This window comes from Balaenoptera physalus (assembly GCF_965194825.1).
Source record: "Balaenoptera physalus genome assembly, chromosome: 13".
Taxonomy (NCBI): domain Eukaryota; kingdom Metazoa; phylum Chordata; class Mammalia; order Artiodactyla; family Balaenopteridae; genus Balaenoptera; species Balaenoptera physalus.
Window position 1 is genome coordinate 70,020,520 of NC_138892.1, and position 25,343 is coordinate 70,045,862.

At 39.3% G+C, this 25,343-nt stretch overlaps 1 protein-coding gene across 16 annotated transcripts in view; it reads right to left on the reverse strand.

The window, feature by feature from the left end:
* The window catches only part of TMEM117 (transmembrane protein 117), a 522,112-nt gene that overhangs the window by 493,971 nt on the left and 2,798 nt on the right, over nucleotides 1-25,343 (reverse strand). For 13 of the 16 annotated variants that reach the window (XR_014252821.1, XM_082422581.1, XM_082422573.1 and 10 more), the window contains exon 2: nucleotides 15,881-16,185. Coding sequence is in view for 14 of the 16 variants with exons in the window: in XM_082422581.1 (XP_082278707.1) it covers nucleotides 15,881-16,157 (277 nt within the window). In the remaining 2 variants the exon portion in view is untranslated. Of the gene's footprint in view, nucleotides 1-15,880; nucleotides 16,186-25,343 lie in introns of those variants that run through there. The other 3 variants (XM_082422585.1, XM_082422584.1, XM_082422583.1) reach the window with 2 other exon arrangements.

Here is a 25,343-nt window from a genome sequence, read left to right on the forward strand (position 1 = left end):
TTCTAACTTAGTTTGAGTCAAACTCCAAACTGTCTCTCCTGTGGTAGACAGCCAGTGAAATCTCTGTTCACCTCCTTCAACCTTCTAGCTAGTGCTTTTGTTGGGATTCTTGAAGATTCCACCAAGAATGCACAGCCCAGGGCCAGTCAAGTATTCAAGCAGAGTTTATACAAAAAACTTGGAGCACTCCACTCTGTGGATATGACTTTTCCAGGATTTCCCTCATTACTTTCCTACTGCTCCATCAGCCCTGAACTGCATATTCTGAGTCCTCAAATCAAAAGAACTGTGGCTTTATACTGGAGTTCTAGCTGTTACCATGCTTAATGGGCTGGGAAGTACCTTCAGGGTTAAAGCTATATGGATCTCACAAGTATGGCACCCTTTTAACAAGATTGAATCCCCTCCTGTTTCTGCCTTATTTTGGTCATTCTCCAATGCCTTAACATAGTAGTACTGGGGGAGGAGGAAGGATAAAAAGTTAGAATTTCTATCTGCAGGAAGGTTAGTCTGATATAAGCTACTTCATATTACTAGAACTGGAATCTCAAACATACCCAACATGTATTGAATAAGTATGAATATAGATAGGCATTTCAAACTCAATGTGTCCAAAACAGAAACTTGATTTTTCATACCTAAATATTTTATTCCCCCAATCTCTCTATTGAATAGCAACACAATCCACCTAGTTGCTCAAACACACACACACACACACACACACACACACACAATCCATCCTTAAATCTTATGTGTATCACCCACATCCAAACCATCATCAAATCCTATAGGATCAACCTCCAAAATGCATCCTAATTCCATCCACTTCTCCCCATCTCCATACTACCATCCTGAATCAAACCATCATACTCTTTGATAAGGACCAATACAGCAATCTCCTAACTACCAGTTAGAAGTTAGTCTCCCTGTTTTCATTATTTCCCCCATACAGCCATTTTTTTTCAGAGCAACCCAAATAATTACTATAAAAATCAGATCATGTCATTTCTCTGCTCAAAGCCCTATGATAGCTTAGTCTTAAAATGAAACAAAATTTCTTGACTGTGACCTGCCAACTCCTACAACATTAGCTCTTACCTACTTCTTCTTCCTCTCCCCTCTCTAGTCTCCATGAACATCCTTGATGTTTCTCAATCATACCAAAATGGTTTGCTTTTTGATTTTTTGATTTTTGATTTGCTTTTCCTTCAATTTGCAGTGCACTTCTTCCAGATTTTCCCTCAGCTAGCTCCCTCTCATCATTCAAGTCTTAGTTCCAATCTAACCTCCTCACCCTATTTAGAGAAGCCTGTATACTGTACTCCAGGCACTTTCTGTCACAGCTCCCTGTCTTGTTTTCTTTATAGAATATAGCATTATTTGAAGTTATCTCTTTTTAAAATTGTGTTTATTTTTAACTTACTATATCAGTCAGGATAAGCCAGGTTATGCCACGACAACAAACAACTCCAAAATCTCAATGACTTTAAAGCACAAAAGTTTATTCCTTTCTCATACTACATGTCCATTAAGGGTCAGCTAAGAGCTCTGCTCCACACTGTCTTCACTCTGGGTCTCAGGTCAATAGAGCAACAACTATCTGGAGCATTGCTGGTTGCTGAGGAAACGAGGAAACAAGACTGGAGGGTCTTGCATGTGCAATCAAATGCTCTAGCTCAGAAGTGCTACACACCACTCCTGCTCACAACTAACCAGTCAGAATTAATTACAAGACCACAAAGTACAACCCCACCATGTTCCAGAGATGTGTGAGACAGAAATATTTGATGAACTGCATGAATGACCACTATTGTTTATATATCCCCACCAGAGCATACAACATATGAGAAAAAGAATCCTGAGTGTCTTTTTGTTTTTATTATTATTCACTGTTGTATCCCCAGTGCCTTGAATTGGGTGGGTCTCCCATAAAACAGGCACTCTAGAAATACCTCTTGAATGAATCTCTTTCATTAATCTTTCTTGTATATCTAGGGCTAGAAAATCTAGACTTGCTCCAAGTATTTTGTCTGAAAATCTTCCTCCACCACTGCTGATAGTTTCCTGAGAAAGAGTAAGAATACTCTCCTTTCATTTTCAATTTGATCTGCCATCTAAAATTCAGCTGTTAAATACATTCTCTGTCCTGGTTTAAACAAGGACTGTCAAGTGCTTGTGTTTACAAAATTTAATGAAGGGGACAATCTAGTAATCTATTTAGGCTCTAAATAGAAGCAGGACAGCAACCTAGAAATAAATGAATAGGGTCATTTTTCCTGGGGCTAAACTAACAGACTCATAGCTGGGGTTATAATGGGGGAAAAACCTGGGAAGGGCTGTGAACCTCCATCTCTACAACACCCCACCCCCTTATATGGAAAGAACATCTATTCATCCCTAGAGAAAGAAAAGATGCTTAAAACTCTATGGGGGAAATGTGAGAGTCAGGACAGACAATTGGGGCTGCCCCCCAGGAACGTCTTCCCCACCTCCACTGCTGAAAATACCACTACAGAGTTAATACTGCTAGCGGCAGGGATGGGAACAGGCACAGAGTAGAGCGCCTTTAAAATTATTTAAAATCACTTAAAAACTCACCCACCATTAAAAAAGCAGCTTTCTTCCCTTCTATATCCCACTAGAGGGAGGGAGGTGAGGTGAGAACATCCATAAAAGAGCCATAATGGGGAGTTCAGAAGAGTAAAGAAATTGCCAGAATAAAAATGATTGATTGTGCACTATTTCAGAGTAAACCAAGAAGCAGGGCTCAAGGGCTTCACTAAACACCAATTTTAAATACAGTATATCAAAAAATACATAAATAAATAAATAAATAAATACAGTATATCTATGTTAGAAACTACATTCTTAAAGTCACGCTGATGTGTTTGTTCATTGGTGTTCCCCTTTTTGCACTTAAGGGAAAAGGACTGTTTACAATGAAATGCCTGTGATCTTGCCAGCACATCTCAACCCCACTTCCATTTTCTTTTCCTCTCACTCTGCTCAGCCACTGGCCTCTTTGCTGTTCATCAAACACAAAATACATGACTGCCTTGGGGCTTGCCCTGCTCTCTTCTGTAGTTTCCCCCACACACACACACAAAGCTACTTGGATTGTTCCTTCATCTCCTTCAGGCCTTTGCTCAAATGTCATCTTTTCAGAGAGGGAATTCCAGCAACTTCCCAGAACCCTCCCTAGAGTTTTCCTGCTTTATTGTCATGACAGAATTTATTGCCCTCTGACATAACATGTAATGACCTATTTGTTTATTGTCCATCTTTTCCCACTAAAATATAAGCTCCATCAGGGTAGGGACTTTGTATTGTTCCATGCTGGATCCCCAGGGCCTAGAAAATGCTCAGTAAATATTGACTGAATGAACAAAATAAAGCCTTATATAATTAAGGTTCCTATACTTTGCAAATGAATTGAGACAAATCAAGGAGCATGATTCAAAAGAGTGGACAAGGGCAAACAGACACTAAGCTTCAAAACAGAAATTCAGCGCCATCAGTGTCTTCACAGCTTTATTTATATCTGCAAGCGTAAATCTGCTTTTTCCTAAAGTGTCTTCTAGTGTTACAAGTAACCAGAATAATACATTCATTTCTTTCAGCAAACTTAGAAAAGAAGGTAGGATGATCTAATGGTAATTTAAGTTCCAATCTTAGAAATGGATTGATATATCTTATGTTTGGTAAATGATGGGCATGGACTCAGGAAACTGCAGTCCTTGAAATCAAGATCTTATTTTTATCAATAAAAGGAGAAGAATAGTGAGTGTGCCTGAACCTCCTTCACACCCTCTCTTCCCTCCTTCCCTGCTACCCCATCCTCATTGCCTCTGCTAAATCGAGCCTTGATCACCTGAGGGCAGGTGCGCCCCAGCCACGGAAGCACACCTCCTGCCTCAAGGTCAACTCATCCTGCGTTCATCTTCCAACAACAGTACCTTGATCTTGTCATCCTGTGGTCAAAGCTTTTGATTTTCTTCTTTGATTTCACATATTTTAGGCTTTGGGTTTTTTCCCACAACAAGCTTGTACTACTTTTGTAATTTAAAATTTGGAAGGGACAGACATGCTCCATGGCTTGCTATTGTTTCCAAAATAAACTTTAAGCTCCTGAACCTGAAATTCAATACGCTCCACAATTTGCCTAGCAGCTTCCCTTTCCTGCCTCAAATCTGCTGATGCAGATTCACAATGTACCCCAGAACCATTTGTCCTTTTCCTCCCCACAACTTTGTGCTTGCCATTTCTCCAGCTTGGAATGCCCTCCTCTATCCAACAGAATTCTACTGGAAGTGCAAGGCAAGGCTCAGATTCAGACTCAAGAACTGCTGTAGAAACAGTGGTCAGATACACAGTACTTGGGAGATGGTGAGTTCACCATTATTAGAGGTGCTCAAATACTGGCTGAAAATATAACAAGGATGCTCTCACCAACTCCATTCACACTGAGATGCTATGGCTCCCATGAATTCCTACTCCTATTAAGAAGACTTATTTAACCATTTCTATTGGGAATGACCACTTGCCCCTTCAGAATAGACTGCCCATCCTGCTTACATGGCAATTATCATGCTGGCATTGCAGTTATAGCACAGCTGTATTTTCATGTATGTGTCTAATCTCTTAGCTCACTGCAACCTCCTGAAAGAAAGTGTCTCATGGCACCCAGCACTGTCCCTTGCAAATGAGAGGTACTTGATGTTCGTCAGTGATGACACTGAAAAATGGTACAGTTCAAACAGGAATCAATTGGGAAGGACATAAAAGAAAGAGGGAGATAGATAGGTCATGAAGCAGCAAGAAACTGTTTTATATTCTCTCATGAGATGGTCAGTCAGGTACAGTCACAAGAGGAAACACAAAGAGAGACAAAGGAAAACTTTTATTATACTCACAGGTCCTAGAGAGACATGCCACAAGGAGGCCACACAGGGTCAGAGGCTTGGAGGGCCAAGGGAGCAAGCTCAACCAGCCAGGCAGGAAGCAAGAAAGTAAGGACCCGTGGGCAAGTGCCTTTACAGGGGGTCAGGGCCACATAAGCAAAAGGTGTGACGGATTTGACTGGTGTGTTTGAATGTCACTAGGTCACAGTCAGGGGAGGGCAAGAAGGGGAACTTGTGGCAAAGGCCAGCCTCACACTGGTGCACCTGGTCACCTGGGTCAGGTGCTCACAGCCTGTTTATAGGGATGTGGAAGCAGCAGGAAAATATGGAGTTTAAAATTTACAGTACAAACTTTAACTTCCCCGGGCTGCTGGAAGGTAAGTTCAAACTCGCTCTCCCAGGTTTACGTGTGTACACACTCACGTACTCTTAGTGGGTCTATCCATTTCGATGGGCGTGTCCTCAAGGACACACAAAGAATCACCACGAGCACGGACAAGCCTAGGGAAATCCTGAAGCGTCATCACATTCCTCTGGAATCCAGGGAAGAAGTAAAGTCCAGCACAGGCTGTGAGATTCCTGATGGCTGCCAGGGTAGACAGCACCGTGCTGAGATCTTCTGGGTCAGCACCAATGACAGGCTCTGTCCGGGAACTGTACAACTTCTTGCGGGGTCAACTAAATGACTCTCTCTGTCCAAAAGAGAGGGCTGGTCAGGCAGGAGGTGGTGCCAGAAAAGATCCCTGCACACAGGCAAAGTGGAGCGAAGCCGTGGGGAGCGGCCTTGCACAACCCAGGCCTGAGGCTCGCCGGCTGCCACTTCCCCATCTGGGATGCCTGAAAAGGCACCTGTCTGGGAACCAGGAGGCTTCAGTTTATGTTCCAATTTTACTGCTGGCTATTGTTGTGACCTTGGAGCCAGGCAAATCAACCCTGTACATTTCTATTTACCCATCAATAATAAGTCTGGGTCACAGCCACAATAAAAATACAAATCAAAAACAACAGAACTGCTTCGACTACCACTGATACTCAAAATCAAATATGCAGCTTCAAGTCCACCACCGGAAAGCAACTAGACTTTGGCAAGGCTGTGCACCCCGTATTGCAGCCTGAGCCCCTGTGCACCCCCAGGTCTTCTAATGGCCTTTTTTCCCCCTTCTATCTGGAATCCTGCACAGCAACACAGCTACCATATCAGAATGTTCTCCTGCGTTCTCCCATCTACCAACACTCACCCTTCGAAATAGATCTCCCGATGACGCCGACTGTTAGCATCCTTGTTAGTTCATCACCCTCCCAAGTAGCGCAAGACTTCAAGCCAGTGAAAATACCTTCAAGAAATGATTCTAGGTATGGGCATTAATAAAAGAGAAAAGAAAACAAACCACGGAAAACTTTTATTTGTCAGTGTCCTTTCAAATCACACTCCTCTCCCACCCAGGACTATTTACCCTATCATTTGAAAAACAAACAAAACTTCTGTCAATGTGGTTTTAAATGAACAAGTGATCAAGCACTCTTCGCTTCCAATTTTACTATGTATTGTTTAACCAGCTGGCTAGTTCCACCCTGGCAAGTTATATTTCACTCATCAGTGAAGCGGGTTCTCTTAGCACCGCGTGTGAGGGTCTAGTTGCGGCAATTCCATTTGATAGCTGCTTTCGTAAGAAATTTCTGCCATTACCCCCCATAGGTGGGACATGAGAAGAGGAAGTGGAGGCCAGGATTGGACCTGGAAAGGAAAGAGTGCCTTGGCCCCTGAATTACTTATCTCTACCAAGTACAGTAAAACGTACCGAGAAAGGTACTTGGTTAATAATTGCTTAATTACAATGCTCTAACCTGAGTTAGTTTTATTAAGTCCTCGAGGTATCTTTTTACAGCGTTTGTATCCTCTGTCCTATGGGAACTAAGCAGCCAGACAATCCCAGCACATTGGAAGCTGCAGCTGGTGGCCCTTTAGTGTTAATGGATGCACAGCTGACTGCACTGCAAACTAATGAAGGCACCTAATAAGTAGGTATGGGAGGAAGCGGCTGTACAGTTGGGGCTTCCAGCTTCACCTTCCTTTCCTGTTCAATGAGAGAGAACATTAAAGTAACAGGATACGTTTTTTGTAAAGGGCTACCAAGTTCAGTAACTATTAGACATCAAATTCCCCTTTGAAGAGGGGTGTTCCTTGGGGATTATTTTAATGCTAAAAGTCATTTTCCCAGCTTACCTTTCCTAACCTCTCATATCAAAAACCTTGCTTTTTTTCTCCCATGCTAAAGTCCACTCCAAGCAATGGTATAACATTTTCTCTAACATGAATTCTGTGGTCACTCTGAGCTCAAAATTATTTTACTCCGCAAAAAGGAATTATGTGTTGACAATTCAAGCATCTAGAAAAATGAAGATTCTGGCACTGTGTATACATTGGTTGAGAATGAAGATGGTAATAAACATTTAAATAATATCTATCATGAGTATCAAACACTGTATCTTGAGAAGACAAAGCTTAAAACTGTAGATATTCTATCTAAGTACCATTTGACCACATATATAGCATTTGTTCAAGTAATTCCTCCAAAAGGAAGTACTTATCATCTTGACAATGCAATACTTAAAATAATCAGTTGTTGACAATCACCCTGGGTAATAATAAATATACTATTTTTAATGTACTATAAACTATCAGATAGTTACTATCAACTATCAGAGTCATTTACACTACTCAGGTATTCAGATCTTAAATTAACACAAAAGAGGTCAGATCATACCCACATCATTGTATTAAAATAATAGTTTTTCCTTCCTAAATATCTGATGAAATCTGTTTCTTCATGTGTTGATCTTCCTGTATCCCCAAGACTATCTTACCCACACTTTCTGGAATGTCTGAAACTTTTCTATTCTGAAATGATAAAATCACATGTGTAGCTCAAACACAAAGAAAAAAATTCAAACTAGACTTAAAGCTAAGACAATAGAAAACAAACAAGCATTTACCTTTATTAAATCCATTAAATGACAAAACACTGTTGAGTTACTTGGTATTTTATGGGCAACAGCTTTTTGTTTAAATAAAATGAAAGAAAAAACCCTAGAATTTGTTTCCTCAGATTTCTAGATTTATTGAGAATGCTTTATTTAGAATTTCCTGTTTAAAACTAAAACAGACATAGGTACACAGAAAATAGCAAGCTCTTTAATATTTTGCATAATATAAACACAAGAAAAAAACCTTCAACATGTATTTTTCTTTTGTAGATGTCTAGTTATCAGTCAAACCATAATTTTTTTAAAATCACAGCCTTCTAAAAAAGAATTGTGATGTCTATGTAGGTGGATATTTTTCTTTTGTAGATGTATTTTTCTTCTGTAGATGTCTAGTTATCAGTCAAACCATAATTTTTTTAAAATCACAGCCTTCTAAAAAAGAATTGTGATGTCTATGTAGGTGGATATCTTGGGGGGACCAAAGATTTACATGAAATGTTGCTTATAGTCAAGTACAGGTCCATTATCCAATTATTGTAATTCTGAAATCCGAAAGACTCTATATTTGTAATTGCTGTGTTGGTAAGACCTGGCCAAACCTGAATTCATTTAGCAGCAAGACCTAATCTGAACTGATCTGAGGCTGTTTATAGCCTTTACACCACTTCATGTGAATACATATACATATACATATACATATACATATACATATACATATACATATACATTTAGCTACAGATATATTGATGTGTTTGATGATGGAGTATTTCCTCAGTCCCACAGGGCAAGCTACTAAATGTAAGCACATGCACTGATGTCTGAAACATGTCTGGTCTCAAGGTTTGGATAAGAAATGGTGGGCTTGGATTAAGGTAAATAAATCCATACTGTGCTGTACTGAGCACTATTCAAGGTAAATGGGCCATTGCCTATGTTCTCATTACCTCAACCCATCATTTACTGAACTCATTATCTTCTCTAACTGGATTCTCCTAATGAGTCTTTCTTTTTTTAATAAGATAATCACTCCCTTAGTCACTCATCCCAATATTCCTAGTTACCCATAATTTCACCTTTACTCTCACCTCCTCACATCTCAACAACTGTTGAAGCTTCACAAGGTTCCGAGAATCCCCACCCTGATGCCTGCTGTACCACCCCTATTCCAGATTGGCCTGAACTATCTCAAGCCTGCATGACTGCACAGGGCTCCAAAAATACTTTCCTACTCTTTTCTACTCCCTTAATCTCTCCCTCTCCAATTCCCTCTAGATTCTGCTTCAAGATTAATCCTGTCATCATCTCCCATCTTGTTCAAATACTTTCCTTGATCCAAATACTGCAGTAGAAGGGAGAAAGACCAAAGTACAAGACCGTCATAAAAAGACAAAGAATTCAGACTCAGCCTACCTTGCTATTGCATCTCCTGCTCTTTCCTAACACAAACCTTTCACTCCAGTCAAAATGAGCAAGACCTCCTCAGTTTTCCCCCACTCTAAAAAAAATCTCAACTGTTCTCATCTCTTTTGCTCACACCATCTACCTCATGACCTAAAATTCGTAATGAATTCTTTGCATCATATTTGACTATTTTAATCCCACTCATGCTTCAGACTCCTTTACATCCCACGTTGGCAGCAAAGTTTTCTTTCCCCTTCCTGGCCCACCGTGACCTCCCTTCTTGAATTCCCACAACTCTCACAGTCTGTACATTTGATACTTGATGTGCATTTCCTTGTATTGTCAGAGTAATTAATTTTTCATGCATATGCATCTTATCTCTTTAACCATATTTTAAATTCCTTGAGAGCGGAGACCATGTCTAATATTTTATAAATGAACAAATGAATACTCTTCTATAGCTTACAATAAAAAGGCAACACTGGCAAAGATAACATGTAAAAGACAAAGGAATATTAATTTATTTATTCATTCAAATTTATCAAATAATACTACATTCCGGGCATTGTTTTAGGCACTGAGGATTAAATGATAAGCAACACAGCACAATCCCTGCCCTTGTGAGGCTTATAGTATGGCTAAGACATGAAACATTAATGAAATAATTAGGCAAATAACTATATACATGAATATATACGTTTCAAAAAAGGAACTATGCAATATTAACAGGTCCAGAATCATTTCTATACACTACACCAGTCAGAGCATTCTGAGTCGGCCTGCCCTTCATCCATGTTAAAAAGAAAAGTGCAACTAATAGAGGCTTTCTGCACATGTTAGAAAACAAAAAGAAATGAAGGAATACAAATAGCAAGAGCAGTCTGTTTGAGAAATACATTTGTCATAATCTTGATCTTCTAATATCCATCCCTAGATAAAGCTATTCAATCAGAAGGCATTATTTAGACCCTGATCACTTTGCCCTTCATAGAATTACTTTCAGTGAATACAATATCACAAATTTCTTTTATGCTTTTTGAAAGTTTTATGAAAGTTTGCTTTAAAACACAAGAATACGAAATCCATTTCTGCACTTGCCACCTCACCATGCAGTGTGTCCTATACCAAAAAAAAAAAAAAATTCCTTACCAGAGTTTAGGGCAAGAAATTCCAGAATTTAGTGCAAAGAAAAATTCCCCCGTGAAACTTGCAATTTTCATTTCTGATATCCAAAGTTATGTAATGTATCACATTTCCCCTTTTGCCCAGCCTCCAAGGAAGCTCAAAACCAACAAGGTAGCAAAACTCATGAAATCAAAATATATTTGATTCTGTGGTACTTATTTACTCTTCCTATTGTATTAAACATAAATGTTTTTGTAAGTCATTTCAATTTTTTTTTTGGAATAAAAATGATTTCTTCAATAAGCTCAAAAAATTAAGTTCCCCTTTCTATGTAAGCCTTATCAGCATAATAATTTGATTTCTCTATTCATGGATATCCCAAATGTATAATCCTCCAAAAGGGTAGGATGCATTACTTGAACACATGCTTATTTTTTTAAACAATGGAATCATCCAAAAAAATTGAAAAGAGAGGCACTGGAAAAGTATAAACTGATATTCCAATGGAATCTAATTTTCATAAATCCTGATATAATACTTACCTCAACAAGATTCAGTGTTAAACCTAAAGAAATTTTTTTGAAATGTATTAATTCTCATTTCACATGTGCTCTTAAATTATACTCTGCATTTGGGAAATTTGGGATTTGTGACCAGCCTGAAATCTTACAAGTTTAGTGCTAATATGTAGGAAAACCAACTCTCTCATTTTATTCCAATCATACAGCACAGGTGAGAGAGGAATAGTTTTAAATGCATTTAATTGTTTCTGTCTCTGATAAAAAGCAATTTCCAATTTGCAAGAGTCAGCATTTTTATTTGGGACAAATCCCACTACAAATTATAAATCATGAGAGGGTTTCATGTTGTTAACTAAATAGCCACAGCATTGTAATATTCATGTCTCATAAAAAATAAAATTTATAACCAATGAACTGGATTAAATCATGTGATCACAGAATCATTCACTCTTCCTCACGCATGCTTTAAAATGGCAATATTGTGTCGTCTTTTTGGAATCTACAAAGAAGAGACTTTCCATAATAAAATAAGTGAGGGAAGACTCAAGTTAATGAAATGAAAGCAGTAGTGGCACTCTATTTAATATTTTTATTTGGCATTTCATTGGAGAATTACAAAAAAAAAAAAAGAAACTGTTTACTTGATCACACAAAATGATTCTGACTATTTTGTAAATCATTCCAATTTCTGTAACAAAAGTTTCTGTGCTTGTAGTGAACAATCCCACTCCTCCCAACCTACATACACCATCATTACCATTACCACCACCTACCACAAGCTTGCATCTACAAATTGTTAAAGGTTTCAATAAGGCCTTTTAAAAAAGTGAATTACGTACAAATACTACTTTGTGGGGGACAAGGGTGGAATCATTTATCACATTCCAAGCCAGTGAGGACAATGTGTGTGCTTGCATTAAATTTGGGGTTCTTTTCCCTAAGGTTGCTTGGATGTCAGTTCCAAAGCACCCTGCTGTACATGCTTTGGTGCAAGTGGACACAAGTGGGAACTGAAGAAAAGACAACTTCAGTCTGACAGGAGGGAGACAGAGAAAACACCACAGAGGAGATAATACTTGAACTTGGATATGAAGGACAAAGAGAAATTGGCCAAGTTAACAAGAAGAGGACAAGCATGATGGGCATAGGAAAGCACATATGCAAAGGCACAGAGGCGTAAGAGAAGACAGCAGGTTTGAGCCAGCAAATAATTCTGTAGAGTATGGAATGTTAAGAGACCAGGTTACAAGGCAGGCAGGAGCAGATCATAACATGCTTTGGAGTTTAGATTTTATTCTGTAGGTGATAGGAGCCATTTAGCCATGTAAAAAAATTATTCCAGTAGCAAAATCCAGAATGAACTGGAGAAGGAGAGAACTATTAGGAGCAAACGACTAATAACAGTTTGTGAGTGAAGGAAGAAACAATGGCCATGAAGAAAGAAAGAAGAAGACCAGTTTGGAGTTCATTAGAAAATTCAATCGGGAGTCCAGTTATCTTAGCCAGTTATCACCAAGATTTGCAGATTATCATCCCTTCTCTAATACCCCATGTAATTTCAAAGACTTTCAATAACAGGAAAAAAAGAAAAAAGTAACTTACCAAATAGAAGTGATAAAGCTGACTATATTATAAAATCTTACCTATCGTAAGCAAAAAAAAAAAAAACGGACACACTTTTGCATTGTTTTAAAATAATTTGTAGTCAATAAACTACTTGAAATCTAGAATGATTTTTTTTCAGGGCTGAATTATTTATACCAATAAGAGAATTAAGAAGTAAGCCATGGGGCTTCCCTGGTGGCTCAGTGGTTAAGAATCTGCCTGCCAATGCAGGGGACACGGGTTCGAGCCCTGGTCCAGGAAGATCCCACATGCCGCGGAACAACTAAGCCTGTGCACCACAACTACTGAGCCTCTGCTCTAGAGCCCACGCCGCAACTACTGAAGCCTGTGAGCCACAACTACTGAGCCCACGAGCCACAACTACTGAAGCCTGCATGCCTAGAGCCTGTGCTCCGCAACAAGAGAAGCCACCGGAATGAGAAGACCGCGCACTGCAACAAAGAGTAGCCCCCGCTCGCGACAACTAGAGAAAGCCCGTGTGCAGCAATGAAGACCCAACACAGCCAAAAATAAAGAAAGAAAGAAAGAAAGAAGTAAGCCATGACTAAATGTGATTTTAGTATAAGAGATAAGACGGCAATAGAATAACTTAATGAAATGTAGTAATTACAAAACCAAATGATCTGCCCTTATTATTAATATCATTACCTCCACCATATGATTTTCATTCAGTCTTTTATAATATAGGCTGATAACTTTTCTCTAAACTGTATATTTTGGCCTAAGCTTGCCTTAGCTTTCTACCCTGAGCAAGTTTATGGAATGGATTACAGATGCATCCAGCCATTGCTTGTAATGGACATCTATTGTTTTGCTTGCTCAGCACCCTTCACCCACTTTTGAAAACTGACCGTCTCTCGCTTACCCCCTCCCCTTGACCTCTTCTATCCATATGATTACTATAAACAACACCACGCTTGTTCAGTGTTCGGTGGATGGCCCAGCTCACACCCAGTTCCCAGTTATCCTCTGTGTCAAGGACCCCCATCTCTCCATTTAACTTTAGCACCCACTCTCTAAAGAACACACCCTAGTTGGGAATCACCACTAAAGAATGGCTATACTTCTGTTACAACATGCCATCTAACCACACCCAGCAGTCTGTTCCCTTCTCTTACTCCGGTTTCACCTGTTCCGTTTCATCCAAATCTTCAGGCCCTTGCCCACTCCTCCGAAACCACTGTTTTCCTCACCTCCTTTCCACACCCAGCCAGAACCCCCTGCTAATCAAATCAATACCTCTTTTACTAGAACTCTCCATTTATTTTCCATCCTTTGTTTCCAGTACAGCAAGCCTGAGTATTCCCCGACCAGGTGAATCACTCAAATTCTGTTCCAGGTGACTGAGCTCTCACAGAGAAAGCTGCTCAACTATTCAGATTGGTATCATTCAAATTTATAGTGACTAACCACCTCAGCCCTCGGTGGTCATCAGTAACCCTTTCATTTGTCCTAGTCAGTTCACATCCATATTCCCTACAGTAGCTCTTCTGAAGTTTGACCACTTTCTTAAGCCCCTTGCTCATCAATCCCTCCATCTTTATCTTTAGCTCTTCCTTCCTCGTAGTGAAATAGAAATCACCAGGAGAGAGCACACTCACCTCTCTACTCCTCCACCTCAAATGTACCTCCTAGAGTACCAACCTCGATCTCACTCAGGACTATTTCTGAGGAACCGGGGTCTCTCCTCCTGTCCTCCTCTTAGGCCACTGTTTGTGGCCTGTGTCCTAAGTCACAGACCAAAGCAACCTTCAGAGATGCTGTCTTCCTTCTGTATCTTTACCTGCACTTCAGTCTAGCTTCTTCCCCCATGACAAGCAGATCAATTAATCTCACTGCTCAAATAAAATCACCATCATCAAAAATAACAAGAAAAACAAAATCTCCCCTTAGCCTTTTTTCCATTTATAGCTACTTCCCATTTCCTTCTTCCATTTCCTCATCAAATTTCTTGAAACTACATATTTTATCATATAAAATATGTACATTTTATATGTTTATGCAATAGAAACAGATGGCAACAGTTTGAGGAGTAGAGATTGAGAAGAATATATATATAATATTATGTGTATGTATGCATATATATTTGTTGTTTATTCCCTGAACCATTGCCATCTGTTTCTAACCAAACTTCTAGACTGAAAACACCCACACTAGGTCACCTATGATCTTACAATTGCTAAATTCCAAGTTTCATTGCTAAGTTCTCTCCCTAATTGACCCAGTAGCATTTAAAACTTTCTTTTCCCCCATAGCATTTATCACCTCTTTGCATTTTATACATTTATTTGTTTAGAACCTTTCTCCCTCCTGTAGGATGTGTTTATGAGGGCAGATACCCTGCTTTTTTGATTCGATGTCTAGAATAGTGCCTGGCATAATAAGTAACCAATGAATTTGTTGAATAAATTGCACCCACCTCCTGGCCAAAATCGATTGGGCCAGAGGTAGGAATCACACCCAACCTGGGTCAACTTCGTTTAAATCTAAGAGTTTAAACTTGGGACCAAGAGTCAAGCCAGTCTCTCTAAGTGGATGTAAACTGATCTTCAGTGTGAAAGGAGAATAAAGCAGATATGAGAGAGAAGTCGAGACAAAAACATCCTGGTAGAATTCAAGCCCCCGTTTCCATTATCCCAATTATCAAAACAAATTCTACTCTTGGTCTCTGTGAAATATCCCAATACCCGTATAGTAAGTTACCTTTTAAACTTAAACAAATTTAGTCTCTTTTTCTGCTGCTTACTACCAAGAGATTCCTTACTATAATACTGTTCTGTGGTTGATCAGGCTCAAAAAAAACATTCTAAAGCCAATGTTCAAAAACAAAAAAAAAAAAAAGGAAAGAAAGAAATGAGGGGAAAAAGTTAAGAGTTCCTGTTCTAATTCCCTGAATGAACAATATGTGTAAATATATGGGCAATGGTTAACTTACTTTAATGAGAATGTGGTGTGATACGGAAGCATTCTCTTTATGATTTACAAACCCTTTATGATATCATACTTAGGTACTACTTATGGGAAAAGAGCTATTTACATGTCTTCTTTAAATAAGATTACACACAATCATTTTAGATGTAACACCATTTTTTAAAATTAAGTTTAGAACTAATTTTACCTCATGCTAATATTCATTAGGCCATAGAAAAGTACACCATTAAACACAGAACAGTTGAAGAACCAGAGCTACAACAGCACATAACTAATTAAGGCTGGAAGGCAAACTGAAATGCATTCTAAACTGGCATTTAGAAATAACAAAGTTCTATCTTGGAGTATAGAACTAAATAATTATTTACATTACATTTCATGGGTACTTACCAAACAAACGCTGATGGAACAGAAACTTGCCAGCTATTAGTCCTATGAGAATGGCAAGTAGCCATAGAAGCACCTTCAAAAGCCTCCAGCCAACTTCTCTAGGGTATTTATTTGTTACAAATGAAAAACAGTTTCCAACAACAATAACGTTGGCTTCTGTTTGGCTATGAGAAACTGGGTCCTCCGCAAATATTAAGAAGTTAAAGAAGATCACCAAGTAAGCCACAATCAACCGAGACCAGGGATGCTGGAAATAATAACGGAAGTCTTTATCCATCCTTCAAAACTTCAATTCCGTAGTTTACCTGCATAAGAAAAGATACACAGGGTTAGAGCAGAAAAACAAGTGGTCTCTCTCTTCCTGTTATCTGTTCAGATTTATAACAGCTCAATAGAGAGGTATTTGGAAAAGACCTATTCCTATTTATGGCACCAAGACAAGCCTGAGATTGAGGATAGTAAGATAGTGAGATTGAGGATTGTCCCTTCCCCATCATCTCATCTGATCCATGGGGATTTAGGAAAGAAGGAGAGTATTGGAAAGAGTAGGGGGAGAGGGAGGGACATGAGAGGGCAGATCATGGTCCAAAATTGGGATGATGACTGAAATGATAGGTAAAAATCATCTCAGGGGCTTCCCTGGTGGCGCATTGGTTGAGAATCTGCCTGCCAACGCAGGGGACACGGGTTCAAGCCCTGGTCTGGGAAGATCCCACATGCCGCGGAGCGCCTGGACCCGTGGGCCACAGCTACTGAGCCTGCGCGTCTGGAGCCTGTGCTCCGCAACAAGAGAGGCCGCCGTAGTGAGAGGCCCGCGCACCGCGATGAAGAGTGGCCCCCGCTTGCCGCAACTAGAGAAAGCCCTCGCACTGAAACAAGACCCAACACAGCGAAAAATAAATAATAAATAAATAATAAATAAAAATTTTTTAAAAAAAGGAAAACCATTTAAAAAAAAATCATCTCAGGAGGCAACATACAGCAAAAAAATAATGCAACACTCTTCCTCTTTTAGATTATCATTTTTATGTTACAATCATAATACGTATCATTTAAAAATTAAAGCAATGTAGAGGTAAACTGAGGACATATTAACAAAATATAAACATCCTCCTGGGCTCCCCTGGTGGCGCAATGGTTAAGAATCCGCTTGCCAATTCTGAAGACACGGGTTCGAGTCCTGGTCCGCGAAGAACCCACGTGCCATGGAGTAACTAGCTCATGAGCCCTAAAGCCCGTGCTCTGCAACAAGAGAAGCCACCGCAATGAGAAGCCTGCGCACCGCGGCCGCAACAAGAGAAGCCCACGGGCAGCAATAAAGATCCAACGCAGCTAAAAATAAATCAATGTATTTATTTATTTATTTAAAAAAAAATCCTCCTCTGACCAAACCCCTCTCCTCAGAGTTAAGGTCCCTTAATAATTTGATGGATATACTTTCAGACCTTTTTTTTTTCACATTGACAAATGTGTGTGGGGGGGGGGCTTTTACAAAAATGTTCACAGTCTACCTGCCAAATAATTTCAACACAGAATAAGGTTCATGAAATAGCTAAGTGTATGGCAGAGTAGTTGCAGGTAGGAGAGCTTGGGCAACTCTGCTTATGGGAAGTGAAGAGGAAGGGGAAGATTTCACAGAGGAGGACATACCCGAATTGGAGGTTGGGGGATCAGTAGGGTTTTTCCCCCAGTGAAGAAGGCAAGGATGCTCAATTTAGGCGTATGCAAAGGCACAGAAGCCTCGCAAAAGATGTGATATGCCTAAAGGGCTAGGCCCTAACGTGGATGTACACTTCGAGTACAGAATCTTTCTTAAAATGCTGATGTCCAGGCCCTGCCCCCTAAGTCTTGCTCGGCTCCTCTCTCTTTCCTCTTTGGGAGCCAGCCTGCCCATAGGAACACAAGCCTGTCTAGGTCCATCAGGTCTGGGGCTGGGTGATTAAGTCTATCTAGTTCTGGGGTTCAGTTCTGGTGAGCCCATTTGGTGCTCACACTAAGCTACAGCTCTTTTTTTCCCAGCAAGAAAGCTGATTAAATCTGGGGTAATAATAATAATAATAATAAAATTCTCATTTTACACGTGGCTAAAAATACAAAGAGCAAGTCACAAACCTGAAGTAACTTGAAGTCAATGGAAGATCTGAGAATAGGCTCCAAGGCTGGCTCCCAAGTTCCAGTCCAGAATTCTGGGCTGATGAATGTCAAGTCAATCCACAATCTAAGCTAATGAAGACTTGGCTTAGCTATTTTAGAAAAGCTATGTAAACACACAAAACAACTGGCAGTAAAATTTAGCACAACAAATAGTTACTGTGCCTCGGATTCATAAACCTTCTAAGCAATTTCAAGTCCTTTGTGATCTTCATGAATACTCCAAAATATCTGTTCCCAGCATGTGTAGCCCAGATCACTAAGGAATGGTGATTTTTTTTTTTATGTGAGGTTCATCACCCAAACACCTGTGTGATTCTCACACCAAAGAGAGCAGAGAAAGTGGTGAAGAAAAAACACGTCATGCATTTTCACAGTATTCAATATGCTAGAATGCCAGAATGGGTCAGCTGTCAATTTGATTTTATGCAACATCTTTGGAAATGTCGAAAGACCACTATTAGAAGAGAATATATAGAAACACCTCAAGGCCAATGAGTCTTGAAGCAGGAATCGTTCCTACATGCCCATCAGAACTGGACAGGGGTGTCAGTTCACAAGTTAACAGGTTTCTACATTGCTTCTCCTACCAGTGGGGAATTCTGTTGTAACTGTCCCACCACCTCCCTTCCCCACCCACACACAAGCAAGGCAGCAGGATTTAGAACACTGACTACATATAACCTTGATTGTTTTTTTAAATAAATGCTTTGTGGAGAGTTGGCATATACTTATTTTATTGTTGTTGTTGTTAACTTCAGAATCTTGCTTTGTGGGCTATGTAATGTCCACATGTCCAAACTGAATTACAACATTCAAAAAACTTGGAGACAGCTGTTCCTCTCCAATATTTATATTGTTTCAAGAGAGAGAACTATAGTACTGAACAACAATCCTGCCCTAGTAGAGATCCTAATTCCCACAGCATGCTATGAATGCTACTATCATTCCAATGTTACAGGTAAGAAAACAAAGGAGCAGAGCAGGTGCTGCCTACTTAATTTGCATATCTAGTGAGTGGAAGAGCCAGCACTTCAACCAAAATCCATTCCTAGCCCTTGATCTCTCTAATACACCACCACAAAGCCAGAAGTGTTTGTTCCAATAAATAGTTCCCATCGTGTTTACAGCTTAGTCTTCATCTCCCCTAACTAGATTCAGTGACTTAGACATTAGCTTAGTGAACAGGATCATTTGGTCTTTTTATTTTATGCTAAATGTGGTTATTTATTCTTGCCTCATACTCTAAAGGGGAAGTGATGTCTTCTAGAGGGTCCCAAATTTCCAAACCTACATCATAACTTAAACAACACCTGTGCTCATCTCCACTTCCTGACTTCATACACAAGGTTGCCAAAAGTTTGCCAAGTGATCTCGGCCTGTTATCCAGAGCACCAAAACTACTGCTTTCCTCTCTGTAGTTCCCATAAAGCATCCTGATGATCAATACAACCAATTGACTCTAATGTTAATAATCCAGGATTGAGGTTGTTCAAATTGACAATGCTCCACTGTGTACACAGTCTAAAAATTTTTTTTTAACTTTTTAAAATTCAATTCTGCTACCACAGTTGAGCTTTTATGGTAAATAAATGTGCTTTTATCGTAGCTCTTAGCAGATCGTAGTGAAATGATCTGTTTTTTATGTGTTTGTCTCCCTCACTAGAACACAAAGTCCCCAGAGAAGGGGCTCTTTACTTTCAGAGCAAGCAAAGTGCTGGGCTCATAGTGGGTGATCAGTAAGCACCTAGTGGATAAGCTGAGCGGAGATCAGTCCCCTCATTTAGGCGAGATGAGAAGGCAGAGCAATCTGCCATTCCTCCCGCTAAGGGAAGAGAAGAACAGCTGAGTCCAAAGACTGCGAGGATGACTCAGCCAGGAACAAGCACTGACACACCCCATGCCCACCCCTACAGTTACTATCTCATTTCAGGCCCAGGTTCTGCACTGTTATCATTATTACTAAGGCTAACATTTATTCAGGACTTAACATATAGCTGACACTATGCTAATGAGCTTTACAGACATCTCATTTACATTTCATAGCAGTCCAATGAAGAGATAATCTATTGTAAGCAATGTTGAAACTGAGTTTAGTAACTGGCATGACAGAACAAAACAAGCCTATGCCGCAGCCAGCATTCAAATCCAAGCTACGTGGCTTCAACATTCTATGCTACACCTTCCCCACGCGAAGACATAAATTCCAAAATCTTGCCCTTTTCATGTTGTTTATAAAGTTCCTAATAATAAAGCCCACTGATATAAAAGATTCAAAGTACTTGTAGGATAAATGAGTCTACTATTACTATTCAAACTGACTTGGTAGCATGATCAGAAAGAACTGGGATTCCTCGAATTTCTTCCTTCTCCTTTGAGCATCAGTATAAGTAGTTGAGTCGATCTGAGTGTCCTTTTGCAATGCATCACTGATATTCATTCTGTGATTTTCCAACTCTGCTTAGGGAGAACACTGAACCTCTGAGAACTAGACTAATTCACACCATTCAATTCTCTCTCCTGATAATATCATCATTAGGTAGATGCCACCATCAATACCTTGGAAGCCTCTGCTTTTTCACATAATAGCAATGACGAAGATGATGGTTAACTACAGGTTGAAACTTTATATACCGTCTGATAATCCATAGGCCTTCAGTCATGGTTTCCAACTCTAGAGGGACTAATGTTTAGAGTAGATATTAGAAATGTCATGCATTTTACTACAAGCCAGTATTTCACCTGGTACTAAAGGCTAAGGATGGAAAAATGGAAGGTAGGGTAATTACACTCAAGTTGGGAAGATCAGATGAGCAAAGGCACAGGAAAGGCTATCTGGGACAGGCACAGAGATGTATCAGTAGTTCTGTGTGGCTGGAACATAGAGCACTTGGGAGTATCCTGGGAGAGTTGAGGGTAATTTGGGGCCAGTTATACAAGGAAGATTATACAAAAGTACTGTTCTGTATTTTACTGAGTAGACACTACGGATTCAAAGTTTTCAGATCCTAAGAGCAGTACAATTGTTTGGAGCAGGGTTTTATAAAGATTTCTCTGCCAGCTTGGAAAATGATCCACTGGTATGAGGTATGATGAAAATGGCGAGACTAGTTTGGAGGCACCTCCAACAGTTTACGTAAGAGATAAGCAGGTCTTGGACCTGGACAACATCGACGCCCTAATAATTGTTGTAATAATTTGTTTGATTACACCAAGAGTACCCTGCCTTCCTTACTTATTAGGATTTTTACAAATAAGTGAAAATACTCAAGGACTTCAGGAGTATGAATTTCATGTTTCCTCAGCAGGAACCCTGGCTCAGGTGATACTTTTTGCATAATGACAAGTATCATCAAGATAGAGCGTATCACTTCTATTTTAAAAAATTTATGAATGCGTATGGCAAAGTCCTTGAAGAACTAATAAAATATGCTATACAAAAGACATTGTTACTAGCCAAGTCAAATTCCTTCAAAGCCCAGCTCTGCTAACGTAGGTCTTAGCATCTAGTGATACCTAACCAGGTAATAACATCATTTTCATTGTGGAGTACTATTCTAGGATAAAAAAAGAATTTCTCCAAAATTTTTGAAGCTCCGTGGTATTTATGTCTGAAAATTCACCTGTAACCCTTCTTAGCTCTTGTCAAAGGGCTTATTAAAGATGACTGCGCCTGTACTCTGCCAAGAGTGTGAACTTTCTTCCAGCACCTTGAGTCTAATTTCCTAAAAAATAACGTTTAAAAAGACTTCTTGTGCTTTAGTTTTTGCGGTATGCAATTTGTGCAGCAGACAGCTGTGTTTTGGACACTTCTTGGCTGTATTAGTACAAGACAAATTTAAAGGCTATTTTCTTCAGTTACCTAGCTATAGTATTATGCTAATGTATGTAAAGTTCTTTGCAGTTAACAGAACACTTTTTACAATCATTTCATTTAATCCCTAGGAAATCATCGCTTTTAAAATTGCCTATCAAAAGGGCAGACAGAACTTTAAATTATTTAATACTGTTTCCTTAACAGATAAACAATGATAGCCTATGTTTATATCACATTTTACCTCTTAGTGTTCTTAATGGGTGAAATCACACCTTTAGAATGACTTTATAGAAATGATCAAAGGAATCAGGAAGGCAAAACAAATGGCGGTGGGAGGAATATGGTCCAGTTCTACCTGACCCTGCTACTCACTAGCTCCGTGACCTTGAGGGAATCCCTAACCGCCCTGAGATTCCATTTCTTCACCAGCAGAATCCTAATGCAGTTGTAGTGAAGACTAAAGGAGATTTCATTTGTAAAGTGCCTGGTCACTTTCAGGAACTTCCTACCCTGAGCACCACTATTAAAATACAAGTGTCTCTTGGTCATTCCCACTAAACATGAGCATGAAAAGAATATCAACTCTATATTACATTTACTGAGTGCTTTTCACATGCTATTCTCAGTGTCAAAGGATTTTAATATTAACAACATAAAGGATGAATATCATCCTTATTTTACAAATATTGAAAATGAGGCTCAGAGAGGTCAAGCTACTTGTTCCAAAATCATATACAGAAAGTGGTGAAGTCCACTTTTTCTTAATTCCATACTAATTCCATAATTTCTTCATTCATTTGTTCACTATTTACCAATTGCCTATTTCTGCCAGGCACTGGGTTATGTGGGAAGGTTACTAACAGACAACACCCCTGTTACCTTGCATCTTAGAGTCTCAATTGAGGGAAACAGACATTAAACAGAGAAAAATGAAACACACACTATTTTAGAAAGTTATAAGTTGCTGGAGAAAATTAAAACAGGAGAAAGTTAATAGGGGGTATCAGGAGTGAGGGAAGTTGAAGAAGCCCTCACTATAAGGTGACAATTGCCCAGGCATGAAAGAAGGAAGTGAGGCAAGCAGATATCTGGGGAAAGAGTGATCCAGACAGAGGGAACTCCCAGTTGCAAAGGCCTGTGCCGGGTGCGTGATTAGTGCATTTAAGGAACGGCCAGGAGGCTAGTGTGACTAGACAGGGTGTGGGTGCAGAGGAGTATGAAAGGACTAGAGATCTGGGAGGCAGCATCACCATCAGGCCTTGAGGCCATCCTACCATGTGGGCTTCACCCTGTGGGAGAGGGGAAGCAGAGAGTGATGCAATCTGACCACTCTGCCTGATGCTTGGAAATTTATCAGATTCTGGATACATTTAAGAAGAAGAGATGACAAGATGTACTGGTAGACTGGATGTGGACATGGCCTGGCAAACCCCAGAATGGATTTGCCATTTCCTGAGATGGGAATGCATTTCCTGAGATGAGCACTGTTGGAGCAGACAGGCAACATAATAGCAACTAACATTTTGTAGTGCTTTTTATGTGTTGGGCTCTTGGCAAGCATTCTTCATGCATTATTTCAATTAACATTTAGACCAAACCTTTGGATTTACCAGTGAAGAAATAGAGATTTTAAAAGGCTATAATTTGCCCAAGGTCATACAGCTACTAACTGGCAGAAGCAGAGAGAACTACCTCTTTATTACCCCAAAGTCAATACTCTTAATTACTGTGTATTCCCTACCCTGAAAAGTATAGCACCTAATAAACTTCCCATGGGGAGGGAGCAAGGGTAAGAATTAGGTGATGATGTGCACCTAGTAGGCACCCAATAAATCTTTGCTGGTGGATGAGTAAATGAAAAACTGTGTGATGACGGTTGGATAACAGGCCAGTCTTGGGTGAGAAAAAAGCACTGAATATTCCATTCCAGACAGAACAGACTCTGGATAATGGAATATCCAAGTCTGTAAAATGAGAAATGTCAGAAGGTGAGAAAACCAAATATATATTTGCCTGGACCAGTCCTGAGGTTAGGATAGGTCTTAGTTTACTATTTTGAATTGTTAGATGAAAAGGCAGGCAGGCATGAGGAGATGACACACAGTATTTTTACGTAATGCAAGTGCCTAATACAGGTTTTAAAAATACAAACAGCGGTAATAACAGAAGTAAAATTGGAACTTCTTACTTTTAGTCCAATGCAAGAGACCACACAGCCTTTTAAATAAAAATCAACCTTTTAAGTCAATCAATGAAACCACCATAAGTGACTCTGTACAAATACCAGGATTGTATTTGTGGTACCCTAGCTAATTGAGAGGATCGCATCCATAAATCACTTCCTAGACTTTCTCTTCACATAGTTTCAACCTTTAAATTATGTTCTTCCCTTGTTATTGTCCTTCAGTCTTTGGGATAACAAAGCACTGAACCAATGCAAGTGTTTAAAATAGAAAACATGAAAGCAAAGCAGCTCTGGGGTTCTCTCTGAACTAACACATTAGCCAACTTTCCATCAAAATGGCAAAATTTTGATCAACATGTCCTTCTCATGTCCTAAAGTTGAAAAATAATCACCAATGAATTCTTTAAAAATATTTAGACTTCCTTTTCATTACATGTGTTGATGATAAAAAATTAATTGCATGATCATATTCTAAACACAACACCAAATAAGGTAACAGTTAATGAATAAAATAAATAAATGAATAAAATAAAATTCACTCATATCTGAAATTTTAATTGACTGACAGTTTTAAGAAGCAAATTAAATACAACAAACAAGTACTGGTTTCTGATCACAAGGATCAGGTGAAGGTGGGATGGTGTGGGAATAAATATCTGAGTCAAAATGTCAAAATCCATAATTACCGTTAAAGTACAAAGACTGGGGGAGAAGGAATAGAGTTAGAAAGTATAAGCATGGCAAAAATTCAATACTTTACAACAAAAATTGTTTTTACAGGGATTCTACTACACTTCATATTCAATAAATTGGCAGAACTTTTTTTCTGAAGACAAAACAAAACCCTGAAATCTTCCTGGAAGTCCTTCTCTGGATTTCAAACAACGTATCACTTATAACTAGGGGGAAAATACATTTATTCAAATACATTTATTCAACACACTTTTACTCGAAAAAAAAAATGTTGTTCATGAGACTTTTACCTACACATAAATACTAAAATAAGCATGTGATGTTTACTAGCATCTCTCTCTCATACACACACACTCGTTTATTGTTCCACAGCGAGTAGAATGAATAAGGGCAGCCAAAGTGGACCCACATGAGTCAAACACACTTGTGGGCCTCGGGCATTTTCAAAAACAGGACTCGACAAATAGCTTTATTAATCACGACGAAGACAGTAAACACCCAAACACTGAAGTTTTGTGGGGTATGGAGGGGTTTGTTTTTTAAGGCGAACACTCCTGAACTACAACCTGTTAAATTAATTAACGAACAATACTGGGGCTTTTACTCTGTTCGCATCC